The 21898-nt window shown below is 42.9% G+C and overlaps 3 protein-coding genes across 4 annotated transcripts; 1 reads left to right on the forward strand and 2 right to left on the reverse strand.

Annotated features, from left to right (window-relative positions):
• The first annotated feature begins 1295 nt into the window (after positions 1–1295).
• akt1s1 (AKT1 substrate 1 (proline-rich)) lies at positions 1296–5349 on the forward strand. The gene is made up of 7 exons (XM_041062099.1): positions 1296–1428; positions 1924–1974; positions 2057–2758; positions 2852–3119; positions 3194–3277; positions 3353–3528; positions 4546–5349. Exons 3-7 carry the CDS (start codon positions 2366–2368, stop codon positions 4681–4683), a joined length of 1059 nt encoding a protein of 352 aa, XP_040918033.1. The 5' UTR covers positions 1296–1428; positions 1924–1974; positions 2057–2365; the 3' UTR covers positions 4684–5349.
• Positions 5350–5405: 56 nt separating this feature from the next.
• Positions 5406–15935, reverse strand: zgc:195001 (uncharacterized protein LOC567531 homolog). Its single transcript, XM_041062103.1, has 6 exons — positions 15639–15935; positions 11521–11662; positions 7274–7303; positions 7034–7096; positions 6409–6548; positions 5406–6310 (listed from the first exon to the last, which is right to left on the reverse strand). Exons 2-6 carry the CDS (start codon positions 11540–11542, stop codon positions 5906–5908), a joined length of 660 nt encoding a protein of 219 aa, XP_040918037.1. The 5' UTR covers positions 11543–11662; positions 15639–15935; the 3' UTR covers positions 5406–5905.
• A 145-nt stretch (positions 15936–16080) lies between these two features.
• On the reverse strand, positions 16081–20593 carry emc10 (ER membrane protein complex subunit 10). Of its 2 annotated transcripts, XM_041062101.1 has the most exons (8): positions 20446–20593; positions 20239–20305; positions 19519–19631; positions 19093–19206; positions 18597–18781; positions 17917–18010; positions 16893–16990; positions 16081–16392 (listed from the first exon to the last, which is right to left on the reverse strand). In XM_041062101.1, exons 1-7 carry the CDS (start codon positions 20536–20538, stop codon positions 16904–16906), a joined length of 753 nt encoding a protein of 250 aa, XP_040918035.1. In that variant the 5' UTR covers positions 20539–20593; the 3' UTR covers positions 16081–16392; positions 16893–16903. The 2 variants fall into 2 exon arrangements, with proteins under 2 accessions (XP_040918035.1, XP_040918034.1); XM_041062100.1 differs by lacking the exon at positions 16893–16990.
• Positions 20594–21898: the final 1305 nt, after the last annotated feature.

Consider the following 21898-nt stretch of genomic DNA (forward strand, 5'->3'; position numbering starts at 1 on the left):
ATGTCATAATTAAAATATCATGCAATATTATTTTTAAAGTACTGACGTGTTAGTTTGAATGAAGTTCCTCTCTATGATCAGGGCAGTGAACACTCAGTCAGGGCAGACATAATAAAAAGACAAACTACAGGTATAACCGGTGCTTATTACTAAAGCACTTATAAACAATATTCCAACAACAGATGACAAAGTTTGCAGCTAGTTGGTGAAATTGGTGGAGCATGAAGTAATAAGAATTAAGTTTTAAATCATTAAGTGGATGGAATATTTTTATCCAGACGGTAGATATATAAACAGGCAACTGCATGCTAACAAGTTACAACTTTCTGCTGCCCCCAGCTGGCCAAAATGTCTAATGTAGTGTTGCAGTTCCTCCTTTTGTCCATTGGTCAAAAACACTCGGTCTCAACAGCACCTGTGTCAAGAAAGAAACTATTACAAACGTCTAATATTAAAGACAGTTAAAAGACAGTTCATTAGAATTCATTAGACAATGCAGCGGTTTGTTAGCCAGGACCGTTTATTGGAATAAAATACATCGTTCGGGGCAAAATAGTATTGCATGTATATAAGCATCATAGATATTGTCAATATTACTACCAGTATTACTGTGAAAACCGTTACTTGTACTTATGTATTTCTACCCGACAGTACTTTTTACTCCGCCTCATTGATCTAACAGCTGCAGTGACCGGTTTACTTTCACACTCAGACTTTATTTGAGAAACAAAGTGTGGTCCTGTTACCTGTGAGCAGCCGGTGGGTGGGTGGTTGGCGCAGGGGAGGAGGAGTAGGTGGACCGTACACGTGCACGAGAACAAGGCGAGTACGAGCCCGCCCACAGGGCTTGGTCACGTGTACAACGTGCGTTCGATTGGAAGGCAGTAAACAGGTGACGTCAGAAATGCGTCAAGTTGGGCTGACACAAACAAAACCGGATGGGAGCTGAGTTCAACTTTCAAATTAAAAGCATAGATTAATCATAGCTAAATGTTGGTTACAGATGAAACGAGGTTAAGCTTGAAACTGAACTAAAAAGAAATGCGTATTCATATATTATGGTCAAGGAGAATCCTTAATAATACCGACTAAAGATGATCAATACATCCAGCTCAATAAAAGGAGAGACTTGAGTAGAAGAAAACTGTCATGTGAAATCACTCGTTTTAATGTGAAATCTTAATTAGTAAACTGTAACTATATCTTACACAGGTGGGGAATCCAACAAACGCCTGTTCATCGACGCTGCTTTTATTTCGAAATTCTTAACCGGAAAGTCCTTTAATAACTCCGTGCTGGCTTGCTGCTGGTGCAGAGCCTAGCTAGGGGAGAGAAACCGTGGGAGAAGGTAGAACACGTATGATAAAAAAAGAAGTAGAGTTAAAGATCGATAAACATCTGGTAACGTGGAAGAAAGAAACTGAACAGGTAGGTGAACGTCTTCCCATGTTTCTGTAATTTATACTTGCGGGTCTCGGCTCCTGTCAAAGCCTGAAAAATGGAGGTGAAATGTGGTTCCATCATGAAATGGTTGCACACAACACTGAATAAACAACAAGATCAACAACAACAGCAGCTGCTGCTGCAGCAGCAGCGGCGGCGGCAGCAACCGCGCAGAAAAGTCCGTGGCATGCAGTTTAAACCGAGACAGAAACGACTGCAAAGACGGCAGAAAGGGGGATCAATAGAGAGCGGAGTCAGTACAAAGCTACAGTAGCTACAGTAGTTAGCATTGGCTGGCTGGTGAAAGGGGTGGTGGGGGCTGCGACAGTCAGGGGACAGATTTGTTTTTATAGGTTGTGTTTATGTGTTTGCACATAGTTAAATGAACAGAAACCTGCACAAGGTAAATGACACGCGTTTGCATTTTTTTTAAAGTCTGACCACAAACCCTGCCTTTCTTTTATGTTTCTGTTTTATTAGGTATCACCAGCAACTTGGCAACATCTTTTCTCTCCCCTGGCTCTCCAGTGTGTAAGGACACCACCTTCCATACGTATACATATATAAATATATACCATATCTTAAAGTCACCTAGTGCCTCTCTTCCTGATAGATCATTATTTCCCCCCTCATCTTCACCGGTGCAAAAACTATCCGAACACCAGCAAGACAGAAGAAACAAATCTCCAATGAGTTTTCAGCCTGTCTGACAAAGTCAGATGCACTACAGCTACCAAAGTCAACTGTCTTTAAAAGTTAACTGTAACTGTTAACTTTTAACTGTCCTTTCCTAAGTTTGACGCTCCCAAATCAACCAAATCAAAGTTTCTGATCTAAGTCTCAGAGCGCCTCATCTTTCATCAGCATTACTCTCGTTAAGGCAGTCCATTGAAGAAAGCTGTAAACAGCACTTAGCACCATTATGGCCTCCATCACCCAGTTATCTGAGCCCGAGATCCCAGACAACCACAAAGAGAGCTGGCTGGCGCTTCTTTCTGCTGCGGAAGCTTATTGCCAAAAGTCAGGCTGCGACCTGGCCATACTAACAGCCTGTAAGAAGTTCCGGTCGTCGGCTGGAGACGCAGATGGGGTGAGGAAGCGGGAGAGCAGCAGTGCCTTTCCGAGAGAGTGTGATTTCTCCTACAACGTATGGGGTCAAGGGTTTCTGGCTGAGTCAGCGCGCCGCTACATGGACGACATCGGCGTGCTGCACTCCACAACCCTGCTAACAGCCCAAAAGCACACACGCCAGGCTGGGGGAGAGGGCGGAAACAAGCTGGTGGTTGACCTGACCTCTGACCCCGGACACAGGGGGGTGAGTGGCCTGCTTAGGCTGTGTAGTCCACTGTGGTACTCAATGAAAATGTTCACACCCATAATATGTTGAATTTTTTTGTTGTTGTTACAGAACTTTACAGGAGACGGTGGAGTGGGCGGGGTCAGTCCCAACAGCAGACTGTACTCCCAAAGCTACCCGTCAATCTACAGCTCAGGAGCTGGTACCGGGCAGGGCGCCGGGCAGAATGGTAATGGAGAGAGGGAAAGGGAGAAGAGTGTGCTGGAGGCCGAGAGAGGCAGGCAGAGGTCTGGGATTGTGGATTTGGAAGAAGAGTGTGAAGATGAGGAAGAAGAGGAGGACATGGATGAGAGGAGACCCTACGGGACTGAAAGTGCTGGTGAGGGGCGACACAGTTTATCTGTCTCTTTAAATACTTTAAATGCACTGATTTACATCATCATTCTGCTTCAGGTGTCTTCTCAATGGACGAGGACTCTCTGTCTCGGGACTGTGAGCCGTTCTTTGAATCTGATGGGGAGGAGGAGAGCACTGATGGTACGAGTTTGGAATTCAGACTCCATATGTCCATATTTGTGCATTACCTGCATTAGTTTGTTTTATGTGTCTTAGGCTCTTTGAGCGAGGACGCTCCTCCTCCGCCTCGTGGCATGGCGGTGGGTCAGGCTGCGTACTCGTCCCGTCACTCCCACCCCATGGCTCTGGCCCGCTCGCTGCCCGTGTCTGTGCCCGTGTGGGGCTGCAGAGGAACCCGAGCTGCTCAGGGAGACAGTAACAGCGGAGAGCGGGTGAGCCTCACACAGTGTCGGACAGAGCTGCTGGTTTCCATGCTGAGATTAAAATGTTCTGGAGCCTGTATCACAGAGCGAGATCAGTGGCTTAGCCAGCTATCTTTGGGCTTAAATCATGCTTTCTGATAGCACGAGGCTGGCTTACGTTTGTAACTGGGTAGATCACCACAATAACCTATTCTGCTCGGCTCACCTGCTCCGGAGCAGGTTAGCACCAGGTTAAAATCAGATTAAAATCTGTTAACAGCCACATCACTGACCAATCACATCACTGAAAAAATTCAGTCATGATTCCTGCAGGATTTATTACAGGGCCAAAAGTACTGAACAGTAGAATGAAAGTAAGTTCAAGTAGCAACATTTCTGTAATTAAGTGGAGTTGCTTCACTTGTAATAATTACAGGGATTAACTTGTTTTTGTTGGGCCTGTTTTTTTACGCATGGGATCTGAAGTTTCTCTTCCTGGTTTGGCAGCACAAAATGCTAATTGTATTTAACAGGCCCGTATAATAAATCTCCACAGTCATCTACAGCTTTTTTATATATTGATATCATTGCTAGTGTGTAACCAGCTTCATGATACAGGCACAAATATGAGAACTAGCTGCTAACTGCTCAGTCAGCAGTCAGTCACTCTAGTTCTGTTATGAAATAATTACGGGAACAAGGTCTGGTGTTTATTTGTGCTGACTGTATCTGTGACTAACAATCCTCAGCGCAGTCAAATAGTTATGACATTATAAAAAACAGATAATAGGTTACGAGACCTGGTGAGAAGCTCAGGAAATCAGCAGGTCTGGAAAAGTCTGGAAAGACTTCTCAGTATTCTGCTGCTCCGTCAGTTCATGTGATGTAAAAGCACGTGTGACATTTGTGTGAGGTCACGCCGGGCCAATATTTCACAAGTGTCAAACGCTATTTTCTGAGTGGACGAACAACAGGAATTTGAATTTTCCCGTTGATGCCCAGACCTTCCCTGTTAACACACTGTGCCTCTATGTGTTCGTCCCTCAGGTGGGCTGTGCGGACCTGGAGCACATTGCTGCCAGTATGAAAGCCCTGCTGGCCCCCGGAGCCACCGACGGGACGGAAATGTTTGGGGCCCTGCCTCGGCCCCGTCTCAACACAGGGGACTTCTCCCTCAAGCACTGAGAGAGAGCGTGAGGCAAGTGGAGAGAAAGAGAAAGGGATAGAGGGAGCGAATTAGAGCGATAAAGGAAACACGGTAGAGATGTTGTCATGACCTGGACTGGCTGGCAGTATGTGAAACAGTATGTGAAACAGTGTAAAAGCTAATACCTCCATTTATTTCTCACTAACCAAAATTAACAGCACATGCTTTGAGGAGTCACTACATATTTCACAGTACTAGCAACTACACATCCCCAAACACTACATTAGGATTGGACAATCTATTCCTTAGAAGAAGGGGTAGAAACCAGAGGAACGGCTGCCGAACGTAACACGAAGCTTGTGGCTTTTTCAAAATGTGAGCGGAGGACACCAGCACCTCCTCATAACATGCCTGTTTGTACTTTTACTTTTGCCAATGAATCACTGACTGATAGAATGATTGTAAATCAATAATGAGAAATAGAGGATGGTATTTTTTTTTTTTTTTTTTGCTCCAGATTATCTTGTTGAAATGACTGAATGAATGAGAAAGTGGTTGTATGTGTGTGTGTGTGAGTGAGAGAGAGAGAGAGAGCGAAATGGGTTGATTTAAAAGGAACAAATGTCCATCTCTGACATTTCAAAAACAAATAAATGTTCCGTTAAGTACTTTTATGTTTCAAATAAAGGAGCAGCACCACGAGAGAGAGAGGACTCGTCCTGTAATTATGTGTGAGGGTGCAATACTGTTGTAATCCTCTAGGGGGCCTCAGCGCTCTACTGTACAAGTCATGAATATGATCTACCATCTGATTTCTTCTCAACCCTGACATCATGCTAAAAATAAAGCAGTGTCAGTGTTATTACACAATAACTGAATTTATTGACTACATTCAGCACATAAAAAAGATAAAGACCCTAAAGTTAAACAAGCACTGCAGTACATGCAAAGCCCTGTGTGTAATAAAAACATACACAACTTTCCCTCTTTTCTAAATTCAATAAAACACATGAATAGATACACAATAGTTAATAAAATAATTGTGCACTTCTGGATATAATATGACACGAATAAGCTTTCTGCATGCACCAGAGGAAGCAAGCACGATCTACAAAGATGTCATGACGTGCTTCGGTTCTGCTCTACAATGGCGACACTTGTTCCCCAAACATCACAAGCTTTCCATCTCCCTCCTGACACCTTCTTAAATTTACACTACTTGACCCCTCCCCTGTCCCGCGGGCTACACCCTCTAATTTGTCACTGATCCTTTTTCCGGATGAGGCAGAAAGAATTCGTGCCAACCCAGAACCCAGGGAAAATCTTCTCCTGGATGTTTGCTTTGAACTTGTGAATCAGCCGCACCTCCTTCTCGCCCTCTCCCTCCACCAAGAGGAACTTGATGATGCCGGCGGGCTGGTCCACGTAGATTCCAATGGTGGGGCACAGGGGGAGCTGGACGTCCACGTTCTCACTGTTGTGCCAGACCTGGTAGCAGGAGCCAGACCAGCCGACGCCCCAGGAGCCGTTGTTCTCCCCGAGGCCGCAGGGCCCGTCCTGGCCCTTCCGGGGCGCGCTCTCGTTGACCACCCCGATCACCACCCAGCCGTCGTAGTCCACCTCCCAGTACCCTCGGTAGCCCAGTAGACCCTCCTTACACAGCACCTGAAACAGAGAGGTGGGAAGCAGACGAGACCAGTGACAACAATGCTGCGGCTGTGACGACTCCCTAAACTCAGACTGTTTGTCATGCTCAGGCCTACCTGTGGTGAGTGTTCGTATCTCTCGGGCCTGTTGGGATATGGACACACTGCATCAGATGTGCGAGCCACTTTGGACCCACCCTCTGAAATCCACAACAGTTTCTGTGCAGTTTTATCATCCAGAGAGAGCTGGAGCCAGTCTGAGAGAAAGGAGAGGGAAAATGCAAGCTGAAAAAAGGGAAACCGAAGGTGAAGAGAGCAGAAACTGGTCAGATGACATTACAACACCAAGAGCGATGTGAGAAATGGGCAGCAGAGAGGACAAGAAGAGAAAAGGACAGTTTGAGTCATGGATGTCTCAGCCCCTCTAGTTAAACTGAGTTCCTCTGAATATATATTTGAGAATTCAATTCAAAATGTCCAGTCTTGTTTTATAGTTGACTTTGGCCACACTGATCAAACTCAGCTGAATATAATTACTTTTAAATCCCTACTTCACATTTTGAAGTTCATTTCCTGCTGGTACGAATATCCACAGCAGTTTTAATTTTGTTTTGCTGAATTAATAGTGTGTGTCTTTAATTAACAGGAGATAGCGGCAGAGCTGGTTTCCTTTTACCGTAAACATTAAACTGTGGATCCCAGACAACAAACAAAACAACAACAACAAAAACCAAAGCCTTACATTTCATGAAGTCAGCCCTGGTGGTTGGCTCAGGGATGTTTGGCTCGTATGGCGGCAGCTTGTCTGAGATGACAGACAGGAGAGATAACGAGAGAATTAGAGGGAGATGATTTAAACTTTATCATCAGTGGAAAATCAAATTTACATGACACCATCTATTTAATTTAATGAACTGATCTCATTATGCTTTGGTAATTTACAAAGACACTGCAGCAGAGGTGCTCAGTGTTTGCTCTTTACCTTCTGCAGCAGCAGCACTGTTTTTTCTTCCTGGAAAAGAAAGAGATTGTGTGTTATTCCATCACAGTGTGTGTGTATGTGACAAATAGAGACTGTATATAGAATATGTTTTATGGGCTCGCCCCAGAGATTCCTCACACAGTGGATTGTGTAAAATGAAATGCACAACACCATTCAGGATGGCACTGACAAGTAAACTCCAGCCAGTTACTTTAAACCCTCTCATCTTTCTCTGTAGCCTCTCCCTTCATCAGTGCTTCTGTCAGGCCGCCGTTCATCCACAGTAAATCACCCGCTGCTCTCAACATACAGTAGATCACAGAGGAGTATGTGTGCAACGTCGGCTCAGCTTTTTCAAGGTTTGGGTTTCAACGTATGGAATCCGGAGGCCCGGCCGCCCGTTCGTTCGTTAAGGACACACGTCATGGCCACTGACAGCAGGAGTCTCATTCTAAGAATATACTTTCTGTATGATGCTGGTACTTCACACCGCCCAGGGCATGTTTGTCATGTTGTGGGCTGGTGTGTAATCTCTCTGTTGTGTTCGTTTGTTCCTCCCCCAGTCCGTGAGTCACTCTGTGTCTTCTGACATTCGGAGAAAACAAGTACCGGCCGGTCTGGTCATCATCTGTCGCCACCTCAGCGTAGGTCATCCACGCTCATGTTACCGTCTCTCAGATTTCACACAGACAACTAACTCCTCATCATTCTTACTCACCTATCAGACAGTTACATCGCCACATTAGCTTGATTTGTGTGCACCTCGCTCTTGCCAAAATTAGACGGAACAGCCTCAATTTTCCTCTGACTCCGTATAAGGCTGTTTCTAACTGTGATTTCCTTATAGCTCATGGCTGTGAGGTAAATGCATTAGTGGGCCACAGAACAGGCTTCCTCTGCATAAATTAAGGCACATTTGCTTATACTTTACCTCACCCACCAGTTTTTCCCATAGGTTTCCAATCTAATGTTAAAAATAGCATCTTCCCCCCAAACTGTATGAGAACATCACACGTACACCCGTCCTCGGCTTGTTCTGACTCTCTCTGTAAACACATATGACATTAAACTGAAATATTTAAATCTGAGATGCCACTTTTTGTGACCACACTACTTCATCAAATTGAAATATTCAAGTTTTTTTTTGTCATCTTATACATTTCTTCATAGTTCAGTTGCCATACTTTGGTAACTTTAGCAAGGTCTAGGGTTGTTTTTGCAAACTTTTTAACCGCTTTATTCTCACGTGCCTGAACAGGAGAGTCAGCTCTTTCAGGTGGGATGTTCTGTCCTGAGGAAACACAACCCATCCACCCTGCATGACCCTCAGCTGGGGAGGACGCCAGCGGCATGACAACCAGGGCAGGAGGACAAATGGGGGTCTGGTATAACATCTGCAAACATGGGATGTGATGGAGGGGGTGGCATCGCTTTTGCTGAATCGTGTGGGAATGCAAATCTTTTAAGTGTGGTTAATGAGTTCAGAGGGATTGTGGGGTTTCCAGAGGGAGAGAGGGCGAACAGCTGGCTTTTAAGGTAACAACCCACACCTCCGTCTTCAAAGCCTAAAGCACTATGTGCACTCTAATACCTAATCTAAATACACAGACCAGATCTGAGTTTGGCTTTTGTCCACATGTCCTCACTTACTTCAGCAGCATGCTCTCTGCAGCAGTCAGTGCATTGCACATACAGTGATGCCGAGCAGCAGATGGACAAAGCCTGAGCAGAGGAGGAGAGATTTGGCAGGACGGCGGAAAGTGGGACAGAGCGAAGGTAATGTAGTCGTCATTGGAAATTGGTGGAGCAAAAAGACGCTACTGACAGATCACTTCATCTGTCTTTCCTCCCCTCCCGCCCTGATTAAAGGAACACAGCGGGTGAGATGGGGGCATGATGAAAGAAAAGCCGCGTGGAATGATGCTGGGTTCATCAAGGCATCAAGAGGGGAGATTAGAAGACGGGCGTCTGGAGAAATGCTACCCTGTAAATAAATTTATCTTCATATCTATAAGATGTTTTTAGCATCTACAACACCTCGGTGACCTTGAAGTGAGCTATCAGGCTGGCAGAAAGTGAGCGGGGTGACTGGAGTCATGCCAGCGCTCCAGCTGCTCTGTGGAGGTTAAACCCCTGCGGCTGCCTGTCCACACTCAGCGGGATCAACAGGAAAGCCACACAGTGATAAACAGATACTCAAAAAGATTGATGGCTTGACATCACAGCAATAGAGACGTGCAGGAGACGGAGCGGGATGCAAGATTAAGGTGTGAGTCGCACAAATATTTAAGGGCAGAGGGACCATAAAAACGACACCTCGTGAATCAAGTCAGAATAATGGATGAAGCTGATTTTTCTCAGGAACAGTTTGAGCAAAAACTGACAAGTAACTGGGCTGGATTCGAGCGTAATTTCAAACTCTCAGTGAGATGAATCTGTGTTGGATTTTGGTTCCAGTCTGCACCAATGACAAACTTTAAAAAACATGAGCTTCATCTTTCTAATCGCACATTTAAAAGGAGTGAACAGTTCAGCGCTTCTGCCAAAGAGGTCAACGCTGGATCTCCAGATGCTTCGTGAGGGCTGTTTGTTTTGAACGGTCAGGACTTAGACTCGTTCCCTCTCAGTGGAACAGAGCTACATTATCTGAGCAGATCAGGTTCAACATATCCCACTGAGGCAGCAAGATCAGAAGATAGTGAGATGAGGAGGATGGAGAGAGATGAGCGGAGGTGGCGCGGGCCCAAGTTCATCCCTCTGGTCCCTGTCAAGTGTCAAGACTCCCTGGCTGGACGCCCTGTGGACGCTGGGCGTAAATGTGAGATGGAGATGGGAAGTAAATAAAACACATGGGGAGGAAGATGGATGAAGGACGAGCTCAGGGGGAACATTTTTGCAAAGGGCAAATACAAGAAGAAGAAGAATGATTGATCTGTAAAATACAAATCTTCATGTCACATGAAATATGTTATTCAGTCATGTTTGTTATATTTTATGCAAACAACATCAGCTAAACACATTAGCTAATTATCAATTATCTTTCTGTTATGGTGACAAAATAAACTTTTGATGGTACTAATTCCTTAAGGAGAAGTCAAAGTGCAGAGGCCGGGGGTGCCGTACGACACACAATGACAGAATCAAACAGCCATAAATAATACAGATGGGCCTTTACATTTTGGGACTTGAATTACTGCGCAGAATTTCACACTTCATTACTGTGGCTGCCAGAGGAGGGATTAGCAACATTTGGGGAGGAGGGTGAGGGGGAGGTCGTCTGAGTTATGGAGGGTATAATGGAATGTGAAACACTGAGCACTGATCAGAAATATCTAAAATAGGCAGGAGAGGCACAAAGGATTTTCAAATGGAATGAGAGAAAGAGACTGAAGCAACGAAAAGGCTGCTGAGGCAGGTGTGTCACATGGCGCAAGGGAAGAAACAAGAAGGGCAGGCAGAAATATGAGCTTTGAAACTGCAGATGAGGCTTTGACATGGGAGGGAATTCTGCAAGCGGCGGCACAAGTGCAGAAGAAACTGTGACCGCTCAGGGACGGGTTCTTTCCTTCTCTTCGTTGACATGATTAATGGCCCAGAGAAAACAGAATCCAAGGTGAGGAGGGATGTTTGGCTCTGCACTGACTTACAGCAATGGTCAGCATGAAGTAACTCACCAGCATCACATAAACAACATACGAAACACGTAATAAATGGGTAATAAAACACTGTGACAAGCAATAAATAAAGTTGTACCTGCTCAAGCTGTGACACATTTTGAGTGGAATGAAAAAGGCTGAAATTATACAGCACACTGCGTCTCTGTATTCTGCAGTCATTGTATGAGTATTTAAGAAATCTATGCAAATGCAACAGCAATGCAAATACATTTCAGTGAGGAAGCAAAAGAAAAGAAAATGTTCAGAAAAGTACAAGAACGATTAAATATAGAAACTGAACCGTGAGTCCGTGTTGGGATCCGGGCAATCAAATGCTTTCACACTCACATCTGAATCACAGGATCACAAAAAAAACCCCTGATGTTTAAACACCACAGGTTTTAACTTCTATGTTTTACTGTAAATTTAAGTAAAAAATTCCCTGTTCTTTATTTCATGTAGTTACCAATGCTGATTATAAACTAATTTCAATGATGAATGACAGACAGATGATGCTTCTGGCTCATTAGCCACATGGTGTAATGTTGCTCATAGGTCCCCACAGAGACTCAGGTGTGAACAGTTTCTTACCTGCTTTCTTGGGCACAGGCATGATTCCCTTGATGCTCACAGCGTTGTTTGGCCTCAGACGGGGAGATCTTGTGATAGTAGTGCCTGTGGGTCTCTGGAGGGTCTCTCTTATTAACTTCCAAATGAGTGGGGAGGGGGTAAACTGAGGAGGGAGGAGGGAATGTGCATAAGTTTTGGTTGGATGTAACAGTCACCCAAAGGGATAGTCCCGTCACATGAAACTCCTGATCCTTTCTAGGGACCAGATGGATGTAGACAAGCAAATACCCAGTATATCCCAAGTATGCGTGCTCATTTGCATACACATGGACTGAGCATGTGCGTGAGGTACATACCCGAGATTGCACAAACACAGTCAATAAATTCATAAATAACACAAACAAATATTGGTATTTTTAACAAATAAGAAGAAAATTCTGCAGTGAGCGGGTCAAATGTGCCGCCCACATCTCTGGAATATTTCTATACGTTTTGGTGCCTGAATTCACATGGCGGGTACACTTGTGTTTTGTTTTGTCACCTTAGCAACATGACGAACTCTGACCCAAGAACGAACGGCCACTGATTTTAAAACTGCAACTTAAACTGACCCTGACACAAGCTATAGGTGTTTGTTTCTCTGCAGAGAGTGGGGGGGGGGGGGGGGGGGGGGGGGGGAGTCAGTATTTAAGATGGGAGCCAGCTACTCACTGGGAAGCTGTCATCAATCCCAGATCCCATCAATCAGCAGCTGCACCCTGGCAGAGAACTTGGGGCAAAGTGTATTGGACTGCTGGTGCAGTCAGGGCTTCAAAATAACAGCACGTAACTAGTCTGTGTGCCGACATCTCCTTTCAGTCGTCTCAAATAACCACTTTTAATTGAGAATTGACGCATTAGTTATGAGTGCTTAAAAGTCTGTCTTGTGTCTAGGCCTTAATCTCGCATATTAAATTCAAATTTAAAATATTATTAAATTTAAACCTTGTTGAAAAGCAATCAAACATTTGTGTTTCAGTGTTTTTTTCAGTGTTTTCCTCACAGTTCTAATTTTAGTCTTTCTTGCAGTTTCCTCTACATTTTTTCTTTTGCTTCCTAAATTAAAACGAGAAAAATGCTTCTTTCTCACTCTCCTGTTATCAGCGACCACAGACTGTTGATTTGTTGAACAAATGAAAAGCAATAAAGATTCAGATTATCATGAAACGTAGCAGGCTGTAGGTCACGTGTGAGCGGCCTCTGCTGAGCACTCTGGGTCTGGAGGGTTTCCTGAACTGGCTCGTCATGATTGATAAAACTTAATAGGAAATAACTTCATGTCATGACAAAGTGTCTCACTGCCATTAGAAGGAGAATTTTAACTACCGGCTTAGTGCCAGCTCCTATAATACCTCATATATGCTCCACATGAGGCATGAAAACAAATTTCAACACCTGCTGCTTACTGCTGTCAGTGAGTGGGCTTAAATAGTATTGTACCATGACCCCCTGGGTGTGTTTAGGGGCACTATGCACAACATTGTACATGCAATATTCCTGTGTACATTACCACCCGGCTCGGTCATTAAATGTCCTATCATGTTACTTCATTACATGTTAACATGTTGGTGCTATGGTGAAATGTATAGCATGATTGGGAGCAGGGGATACAGCGAGTTTAAGGCTGTAATCTGTGAAGGCTCGCTGGGATGCTTTTCAGGGACTGTCAAGACTTTCCCTTGTAGTTGCCCTGGCTCTGCTCTGATTGACAGGGCAGGTGCTTCCTCCCTCTCACTTCCCTCTCTTCCCTTTTGTCCATAGGTGTTTGGCTCCGTGTGTGAACACAGTGGAGTGTGTTTATGTCCATCTATAAATTTATTTTCACAAGAAAAAAATAAAATAGAGAAAGAACAAAGTTCTGCCGCAAAGATTGTCTTTGGGAAATGTTGGACCTTTAAACCTCAAACAGTTCCTTTAAGTTAAATCATGTGAGAAGTTTAGAGGGGAAATATCTGCTAACAACTCTCATACATCTGAAACAAGACAAGCAGCCCAAACTGTACTGGACAGCTGGATAACCAAATCTGCATTCATTCTTCTCCTAATGAAACCACAGCAGCTCTGAGAAACAGAAGACATTTTGCCGTCTGGACTATTTAGTGGGGTGAGGTGCGGCGGGGCTGAGGGGACATATTTTAGATGAAGATCACAGCTTTCTTTAGCGTCTTTTATAAACTGTGCACGGTTAAAGTGTCCAGATTTACAATGTGGAAACGACAGGCCAAAATCAACTTGCCCCCCACAGCTTCAGTGCAACATAAACCTTGTTACTGCCCCTAAATCACAAGATGTCAGGGGGTATGGGGGGTGTCCTGTGTAACACATGGTGTCATGCTGACACTGGTGGTCTCCAAGCGACAGAGAGCCATGAGATTTATGAGTAATTGCTGCTATGCAAGCGGCAGCCTGTTTCATGTATGTAAGCCTCCCTCCCCTCCTCTTCTTCCATCACGTTTATTTTCTGGGATATTTCTCAGTTACAGGTTTTACCTTTTATCATCGTGAGCACTTAACATTAACAACATTAACATTAACATTTACAATGATTCCACTGATCTCTGCCTCCTGCACATTACTTATCACTAGGCTGGTAAATATTAGGGTTAAAGTTGCTTCACTGCTTTATGACATAAAACTGGGAATATACCTGTTAATGGCAACGACTCAGGAACCAGTTACTTTAACCATTCTGTTTTAAGTACAGTGATTAAACAAATTTAAATTTAAGGACTTAAAGCTCCTTTAAACACTATTTTAAACATTAACTGTTAAACATGAATTATCTGAGCATTGTGAAAGGGTTATGTTTCAATACAACAAAACTACAACACCAAATCCAATACATGCTCACAGGGAACGTGTCAGTCATTGTAATATTATTATAAATTATTAGATCTGTTTTACTTGGATATAACTTTGTGATGTTTATGTTTGTGTTAATTTTAGGTTTTTCCCAATCTGTTATGCGCTTGTTGAAAGCAACATATGTTCACGTGTGGACTCCATGTAACTGCAAACACACGCGATTCCACAAGATCACAACAATCACGCGTCTCAGTGTCGTCCAGCTTCCTGGTAAACAGACATAGATCACAGTCCATGCTGATAGGCCTCCCATGATTCATTAGTGTTTATGCTGAAATATGAATTCGCACACATTTAGCAGAGAGTGTGATTTTACAGCGGAATAAGCTTCTCTCCGAGTCTAACCTCTGCCCCGCCCTGACAGAAGCAGATCTCTTTACAAACAGATGACTTTTGTCATCCAGATCACTTCAGCCAAACTCTCCTCTTTCCCTCAGCTGTTGTTACCACCTTATTTCTCATGTTGTACGGAAAGATAGCAGATGGAGGTGATTGGAAAGCAGTCACCGAACAGGACGGCGTGTGCTTGTGTGACTCTGTGGGTCATTCTGAGAAAGGTCTCACTGGTGATAGGCCCGGGGCAGAGGGCACTGAAGTGATGAAGCTCAACGCTGAGCCTCCTAAAATAAGAGGATATTCCTCACAGCTGGACACAGCGACTAAAAACAGCCAGACGGACTGACTGACGTAAGGAAGAGGAGAGGCGATGTTGACACAGGGATTTTGGGGACATTCTGTTTCTAACGCCGTGTTGTTGTGGAGCTGTGATCTCCCTCCTCTGACTCATGATTATAAATACACAGATCGGTGGCAGGGTGATGGAGCAGAGAGACAGATGTTCACGTTAGCTCCCCAAAAAAGGCCAGAGTCTGGACCACAGACAGACTGGTTGTCGCCCCTTGGTTTGGATTGGACTGTCTGTTAAAGGTTAAGCTGTATTCTCCTTCTTCCTTCCTCCAAGTATGATTTCAAATTTCAGTGTTTGCGGGCAACAGTTCAACTTTCAGCACGACAACGTCCTGATGCAGGCAATGCTGGAGCTTTGGGGGCAAGTGTGAGTGTCCTTGAGTGGACCAGACAAAACCCAGACCTGAACCCCAAAGAAGATCTGTGCAGAGAACTGAAGATGGGGGTACAGAGACATCCCATCAAAAGTGATGGAGCCTGAGAGGCTGTGCCAGGAAGAACGGGATAACCCACCCAAACCCAGGTGTGCAAAGCTTGGAGAGACTTACCCAAGAAGACTGGAGACTGTGATCGCTTCCAATGGTGCTTCTATTTTCACTTTGTCATTATGGGTTATTGAGTGTAGACTGATGGGCAAAACGACAATTTAATCCATACGAAATTAAATCTACAACACAATGAAGTGTGTAAAATGGGAATCAATCTGAATACTTTCCGAAGCCACTGTAGCTTTATTTCATTTTAGAGACTGTGATACTCTAATCATTAGAGTTAATAACCTAAAACTGTGATTAATCACTATTCAAGAATATGTAGGTGGCTCAGTATCACGCAAACGTTGATTTTCCCTTCACTAATCAGAACTTTGCTCTATAAATACAAATCTACTGATTATTGTATATGTATCTTACCGATAATTTCATTTTACTGTACTAAATCTGAGCCTAAAACTAAAACAGAACCTGTAGCTGAACATACAGTCTAAAAATGTTCAAGTAATAAATACTTTATTTTCACATTAGTATTAAAAATGCAGTTATCTGCACGGCACAATATCTCCTCTCTACTGTACAGGTTTCAGTCGTGTGTGTCACAGACGTTTCCTTAAATAGCGTTATGTACAGCAATTAAAAACTGTTCAAGAGAATTATTTTTAGCTAAACCTTCCCAAAAACAAAAAAAATGTTGGCGTGCTGATCATCGGCCACCTCCATTGGCTGCTCCGCCCCCGGCTCCTCCTCCTGATTGGTCCTGAGCGCCAGACATCATCAAGAAAAGAACGAGAGGAACGATGTACATCCACTGGAGAAGACAAGGAAAAAAGAAATCGAGGTAAATATAACAATATCTTTGTCTTCAGGATAAGAAATTTAACTGTGATCACTGACGTGTCTTTTCAATAGTTCCAGATTGGTCATCCCAGATTAGGTTCAAATTATTTTCTGAACAAAAGAGAAGAAAAGGTGAAGAGTGAAAGTGGGTGAGAGACTGTAGAATAAAGAAGAAACCTCAGGGTCAAACACCAAACACACGCTGAACATACTCGCACTAACAATTCAAATTTAGGATTTCTTTTAGCATGGATACATACATACACAGTGATGTGAAATTAAATAAAAAAATTGGAGTTTTATTTCAGACTGAAGTGTATTTGGCCTTGAACCTGGAAGAGTGGAAAAGAAGGGCCGAGGGGGAAGGAGGGAGTGGTTTTCAGTTAGTTACACTGCTTAAAAGTTAAATCCAAAACTTAACAGACAGAGGAAGGAGGGGAACAGAAGGAGCCACAAGAAAGAAAACAGTACTTCAGTGGGAATCAGCTCTGCTCTCTGCCTCCCCCTGCTGGGGGCTGTGCCGAATTGGTGGCCATGAGGAAGATTGCACCTCCCAGAATCAAATACCACTGGAACACAGCACAGCACCAAGTCAAAAACACCGTCACTGGATGCAGCACAGCACAGTCAACACAAGTCACTGAACATGGCAAGGTACACACAACAACACAGTGCAAACCAGGACAGAGCGAGAGGGTACGAGACCGGGTTCTCTGTGGAAACGCTTCCAAACACGGAGCCGGGACAGGGAGACGGTTTTACTTCAACTGACAGGTCGGAATTTTTTTTTTTTTTTTTTTTAAATAAACAGGACTCGTTTTTATGTTTCTAAAGTTTAAAATTGAACTTTGTGAACAGAATAATCTTGGATGACTAGTTCAGTTGAAGGCAACAGCATCACATAGGGAAGCACGGCACTACAGAGCTCGGACTCAAACCACGACTTGGGGTGCTTTCACACCTGACCTGTTTGGTTTGGTTAAAACTTAGTCTGGGTTTGACTTCATGTTTACTCCTCTTGGTTCATTTTTAAGAAGCAAGTGTAAATACAAACAGGACCAGAACCAAAAGGCAACAATCTGAGTAAAATGAACCAAACTACAGGTGTGAAAGCTCCTTTAAACAGCAATGACTGAAGCACAGGGTCGAGTGAATCCAACACAGAATCCAACAGAGAACAAACAAAAAAAGGTGCAACCACTTTCACTTTTTAGAAGACATTTGTTCTTTTCTGCCACAAATGTTGGCAAATGAATTAGATAGAAAACCACAGTAATGATGTTCACTCTATACTGTATTTTAACACATGCTGCATGCACAGAAAAAGCTGTGGTTTGTCTGACAGAACAAAAAATGATGAGCAAAATGGGCATTTTCATGTATTCATTAACTAAACGGGACATTACATTATCAGAGCCCAATTACTGAAGTCAGACGCTAAATCTTTAGGCAGTGCCTGCTAGTCTTATCAGCAGGTTTCAGTACGAGTACTTACATATTTAGCAAAGAAAGATTTCTGCTCTTGTGGATTCTTTGCTTTCTTCTCAGATTCCTGTTCCATTCGTTCGAGGAACAGAGCCGTCTCCGGTCTGCAAGAAAGTTGGCAATTAGTATTCAAACAAAGCCCAAAGCAGAGGGTGTATCTGAAAGGCAGAAAGGTGCAGAGAGACTTGTTCTACCTAAAATGGGGAAATTATGTGAAGCTGCTAAGCCAACGTAAACACAGTAGGGCTGGGCGGCACAGACCAAAAATCATACCTCTGCATTTTTAGGCTGTATGTTATTTCACAATACATATCTTGGTGTTTTCTATAAAAGGGGCTAAATGTTCACTTTTAAGTCAAAACTGCATGTGAGAATTTAACTTTTGCCACTTTTATTAAAAAAAAAAAAGACTGTGATCTAAAATTAAAAAAAAAGTATAAGTATAAAGTAAAAAGTATAACTAAAATAAAGTATAACTGAATCAAAGGCATTTGAAAAATCTACTGTCAGATAAATAAGAGGATTTCACTACACACACAGACAGCTATAGATATGGATGGTAGCAATGAGCTAACATACAGAGCAGATTTAACGAATAGCTGAGATGGAAAGGACGAAAATAAAACTGAGAAACAAGCAGGTATACAACTCAGAAAAAAATATTTAACAGACACATAATTTAGAACTGACCCAGGGGCATTAACAGGCGCCATGACACGGAGCGTGGTGTTAAAAACCTCCAGATCGACTTCATCCTCAACCTCAGTGCCCCTGCAGGCCCCAGGTAATGTCACTATAGAGACACCGATGAGATACCCAGAGACATCGGTGTGGAGGGTGATTGCATCGCTCAGGTGGGACTCAACCATGGCACACTGAAGATCAGAGGAGAAAACAGGTTCACCTTAGAGCGACATCAATATTACCCAGTTAGTATCACCCATGTTTATATGATGTATTATTTCATACAAGTGTACATCCATTTATATTCTAATCCTGTTTTCTTGTGGGGACACAGCACAACACTTGATATCGGGCATATAGATAAATCTTATCTTTTTTAGCATAACAGCATTAAAGTGGTAAATATGGACAAAACAATACTGGCTGGCTGTAGGACCATCGAAAAAAAAAATATATTTTTTTCTGATGATTAGTTGCTGGCTGAGATGAGAGAAATACATACGGCTCTGACAAACGCTGTGAGGTAACCTTCCATCTGCCGCTCTGTCTGTCTGTCCGCCTGCAGGAAAACACGAGGAACTCTGATTCTGTACAGACCGTCCACTGCAGCAACTTCCTGTGGAGTCGTCCAAACAAACATGTTAGAGATGCAGGTTTCTGAGCACATTCAAAATTTTCTGTATGACCTCTACCTCTGACTACGGATTACTCAATCACTCAAATCTACTTGGCTGTCTTCATTGCATAAATGTGTGATGAACTCTTTGGTGCAGTCTTTCTAGTCTGGTTGTGGAAAAATGCATCAACAAAAGCTTAAAAATGTATTTGAAACAGAGGGAACCACACCATCTCTGCATAGTAATCTATTTTTCCCATGGCTACAATGGCTGTCAGTTCACATCCTTTCAGCCTGATCGTCACTGTTCACCTTCAGTTTGGTTCTGTCTTCCTCTGATAGCTGGTTCTGACTTAGTGAGACACTGGGCTCCCGTCCAGCTTTCAACAGCAGTGCTCCACGTACTCGAAACTTTGCTACATCATCTGGAACAAGGAGAGCAACATATTGTAAAAACAGGACAGACACCACAGTTTTTCAATGGAAATTTAGCCTTAGGTAGGCTGTTTAGGCATCAGTTTCCCAATGTCCCATGGGAAAGGTGATAGAAAAGGGACTACATGGTTGCCAAATAATATGTGTGCCTCTTTCCTATAATACAAACTGGAAGTGAATCTCCATCACAAAAATGTACTCATTACATTTTTCAATTTTTAGGATATATCTTTAAGACCAGATAGCTCTGGATAGATCTAAATATAAAAACATAGCCCTTGTGATTGCTGTTATTGTGGAAATAGCTATAAACCTGAAAATAGAGACAGTTTCACAGAACACGCTGGCAGTTCTCAAAAGCAATTTGTTTACCTGATTTTGCAGAAACGGGTAAATCACTGTATATACGCGTACACACGTACACACACACACACCAAATAGCACTGAAGCAATAGCAGATTTTTGAATGGAGTTTGGTGTGTAGCTCTCTTCATTCGGATGAGGCATTCGTTTAGCTAACCCTAGCTAGCTTACCTGCAATAGCAAAAACGTGTTACAGCACATAGTCATAATACAACAACAATAACACTTTCTTACCGGCTTCGAATGAGTGTTCAAGAGGCACAGAGAAACCACTGAACTCAGTGTCCAAGGCATCACCAACCTGAGAGTAAAAATAAAAAAACCCACCTTTAGCCTTTAGCAGGTCACGCAAAGCTAATGCTAATCACACAGCTAACAGGTGCAGCTTCCGCCTCGCTGTTGTCAAATGTTAACGTTAAACTGCTCAAATTTCACACTCACCCTTCTGCCGTTATTACAACATACGAAATCCATGCATACGAAGAACAAAACCGTAAAAACAACAACAAATTTAAATGGTAGTAGACGAGCCATTTTGACAGGAATGAGCAATGGAAGGCAACGTCAGACGTACTACAGCTATATTTGCTCTTCCGGTGTTTTTCATAATAAAACAACGGCTATTTTCTTTCCGTTTCCTTTCTTTTCTCTTTGTAAAATAATGTTTTAAATGGTCATTTAGGAATTTTGGTTGTGTTCATCTGACTAAAATTAATTGTTGAATTTTTAGTTTCCCATTAAATTTTGATCCAAAAGACTAACAAAGGTATTTTTCTGAGTTTCATCATATGTTTTATGCTTTGATCTGAGACATGGATTCATCAGCCTGAAATCACAAAGCTTTGTTTACATCTTCCTTTCATGGCTTAAATGATTGACAGCTTTAAATGCAGGTGACTAGGGAAATGTTATCTACACACGCACTGAGGGTTTAATTGTTCACGCTGAGCTATTTAAGGTTTGTGTTGACCTACTTGCGTGTATGTTGTTTATGCATACCTCTCAATTTTATATCAACTTACTTTACTTTTCACTTCTGTCTGTTTTTGAACAAGCCATGTTGTCATCTACTGTGCCAGCGCTGCTGCACAGGAACACTGTTTCAGTCTTTGAATTTGTATTTTTAGCATTTTGGTATGTACAGTAGTTTCTTTGTCTGCTGACGGAATTCAACTAATGAACCAGGTCTGGATCTGTGCTGCTGTCTTGTAACCTGTCAGCTGCAACTGCGCGTGCAATTTTGTTTTCTTGGAAAATAAAAGCACTTCTGATTTCTATTTTGGGCTGTCTAAATTTCAGCTTAGTGTTGTTCTGTATTTTGGTTGTTTGCAAAGAAGGTTGTAACAGGAAGGATAATTTACCTAAAAGACGAGTTGTTGAATATCCAAACAAATAATCTATTTGGCCTAAAATTATGTTTTTGTTTTTAGACAACTCCAGTTAAAATATGCATAGGATTTATAATTTACTCTCTTACTTTTAGTATCTGTCAGACACAGTTTCACTTTCCTTGCCTTTACAAAAAGGTGTCTGTACCTAAGTCAGTATCATGTGGACATGTTGTGAACATTCACCACCACCTTGACTCTGGATGCACTAACACATCCAGGGCCAACAGGGGCTGCTAACAGACCAGAAGAGGCCCACAGCCTCCGTCTCATCCCCACCCCATTCAAAAGAGCTCTAAAAATGCCATTTTATCAACTGAACAATAAATATTTATGTCCTGTTATGAAGAGGGTTGTTCTTGTTTTTTTAAATCCTTTAGTCAGCATTCTATATTTTACTTCTGAGTTTTATTTACCAAAATGTCCCTTTAAGGAGTAAATCTGTGGTGATTCAGAGCAGAAAACTGCCGCTGCACAGATTTCAAGACCTACATCAGTGGCTTACT

Source organism: Toxotes jaculatrix, chromosome 18, assembly GCF_017976425.1.
Source record: "Toxotes jaculatrix isolate fToxJac2 chromosome 18, fToxJac2.pri, whole genome shotgun sequence".
Lineage (NCBI taxonomy): Eukaryota > Metazoa > Chordata > Actinopteri > Toxotidae > Toxotes > Toxotes jaculatrix.

Bases quoted from the DNA above. Each gene is read 5' to 3' on its own strand.
- emc10 (XM_041062100.1), bottom strand. From the start codon at position 20,538: ATGGCTCGTCTACTACCATTTAAATTTGTTGTTGTTTTTACGGTTTTG. The intron at 20,306-20,445 runs GTGAGTGTGAAA...TTTTACTCTCAG, and splicing joins GTTGTAATAACGGCAGAAGG to GTTGGTGATGCCTTGGACAC. The intron at 16,393-17,916 runs GTAAGTACTCGT...TGTCTTCTCCAG, and splicing joins AATCTTTCTTTGCTAAATAT to TGGATGTACATCGTTCCTCT.
- akt1s1 (XM_041062099.1), top strand. From the start codon at position 2,366: ATGGCCTCCATCACCCAGTTATCTGAGCCCGAGATCCCAGACAACCAC. The intron at 3,120-3,193 runs GTGAGGGGCGAC...ATTCTGCTTCAG, and splicing joins CTACGGGACTGAAAGTGCTG to GTGTCTTCTCAATGGACGAG. The intron at 3,529-4,545 runs GTGAGCCTCACA...TTCGTCCCTCAG, and splicing joins ACAGTAACAGCGGAGAGCGG to GTGGGCTGTGCGGACCTGGA.
- zgc:195001 (XM_041062103.1), bottom strand. From the start codon at position 11,542: ATGCCTGTGCCCAAGAAAGCAG. The intron at 7,304-11,520 runs GTAAGAAACTGT...TTTCTTTTCCAG, and splicing joins GCCTGTGCCCAAGAAAGCAG to GAAGAAAAAACAGTGCTGCT. The intron at 6,549-7,033 runs GTAAGGCTTTGG...CCTTTCTCTCAG, and splicing joins CAGGGCTGACTTCATGAAAT to ACTGGCTCCAGCTCTCTCTG.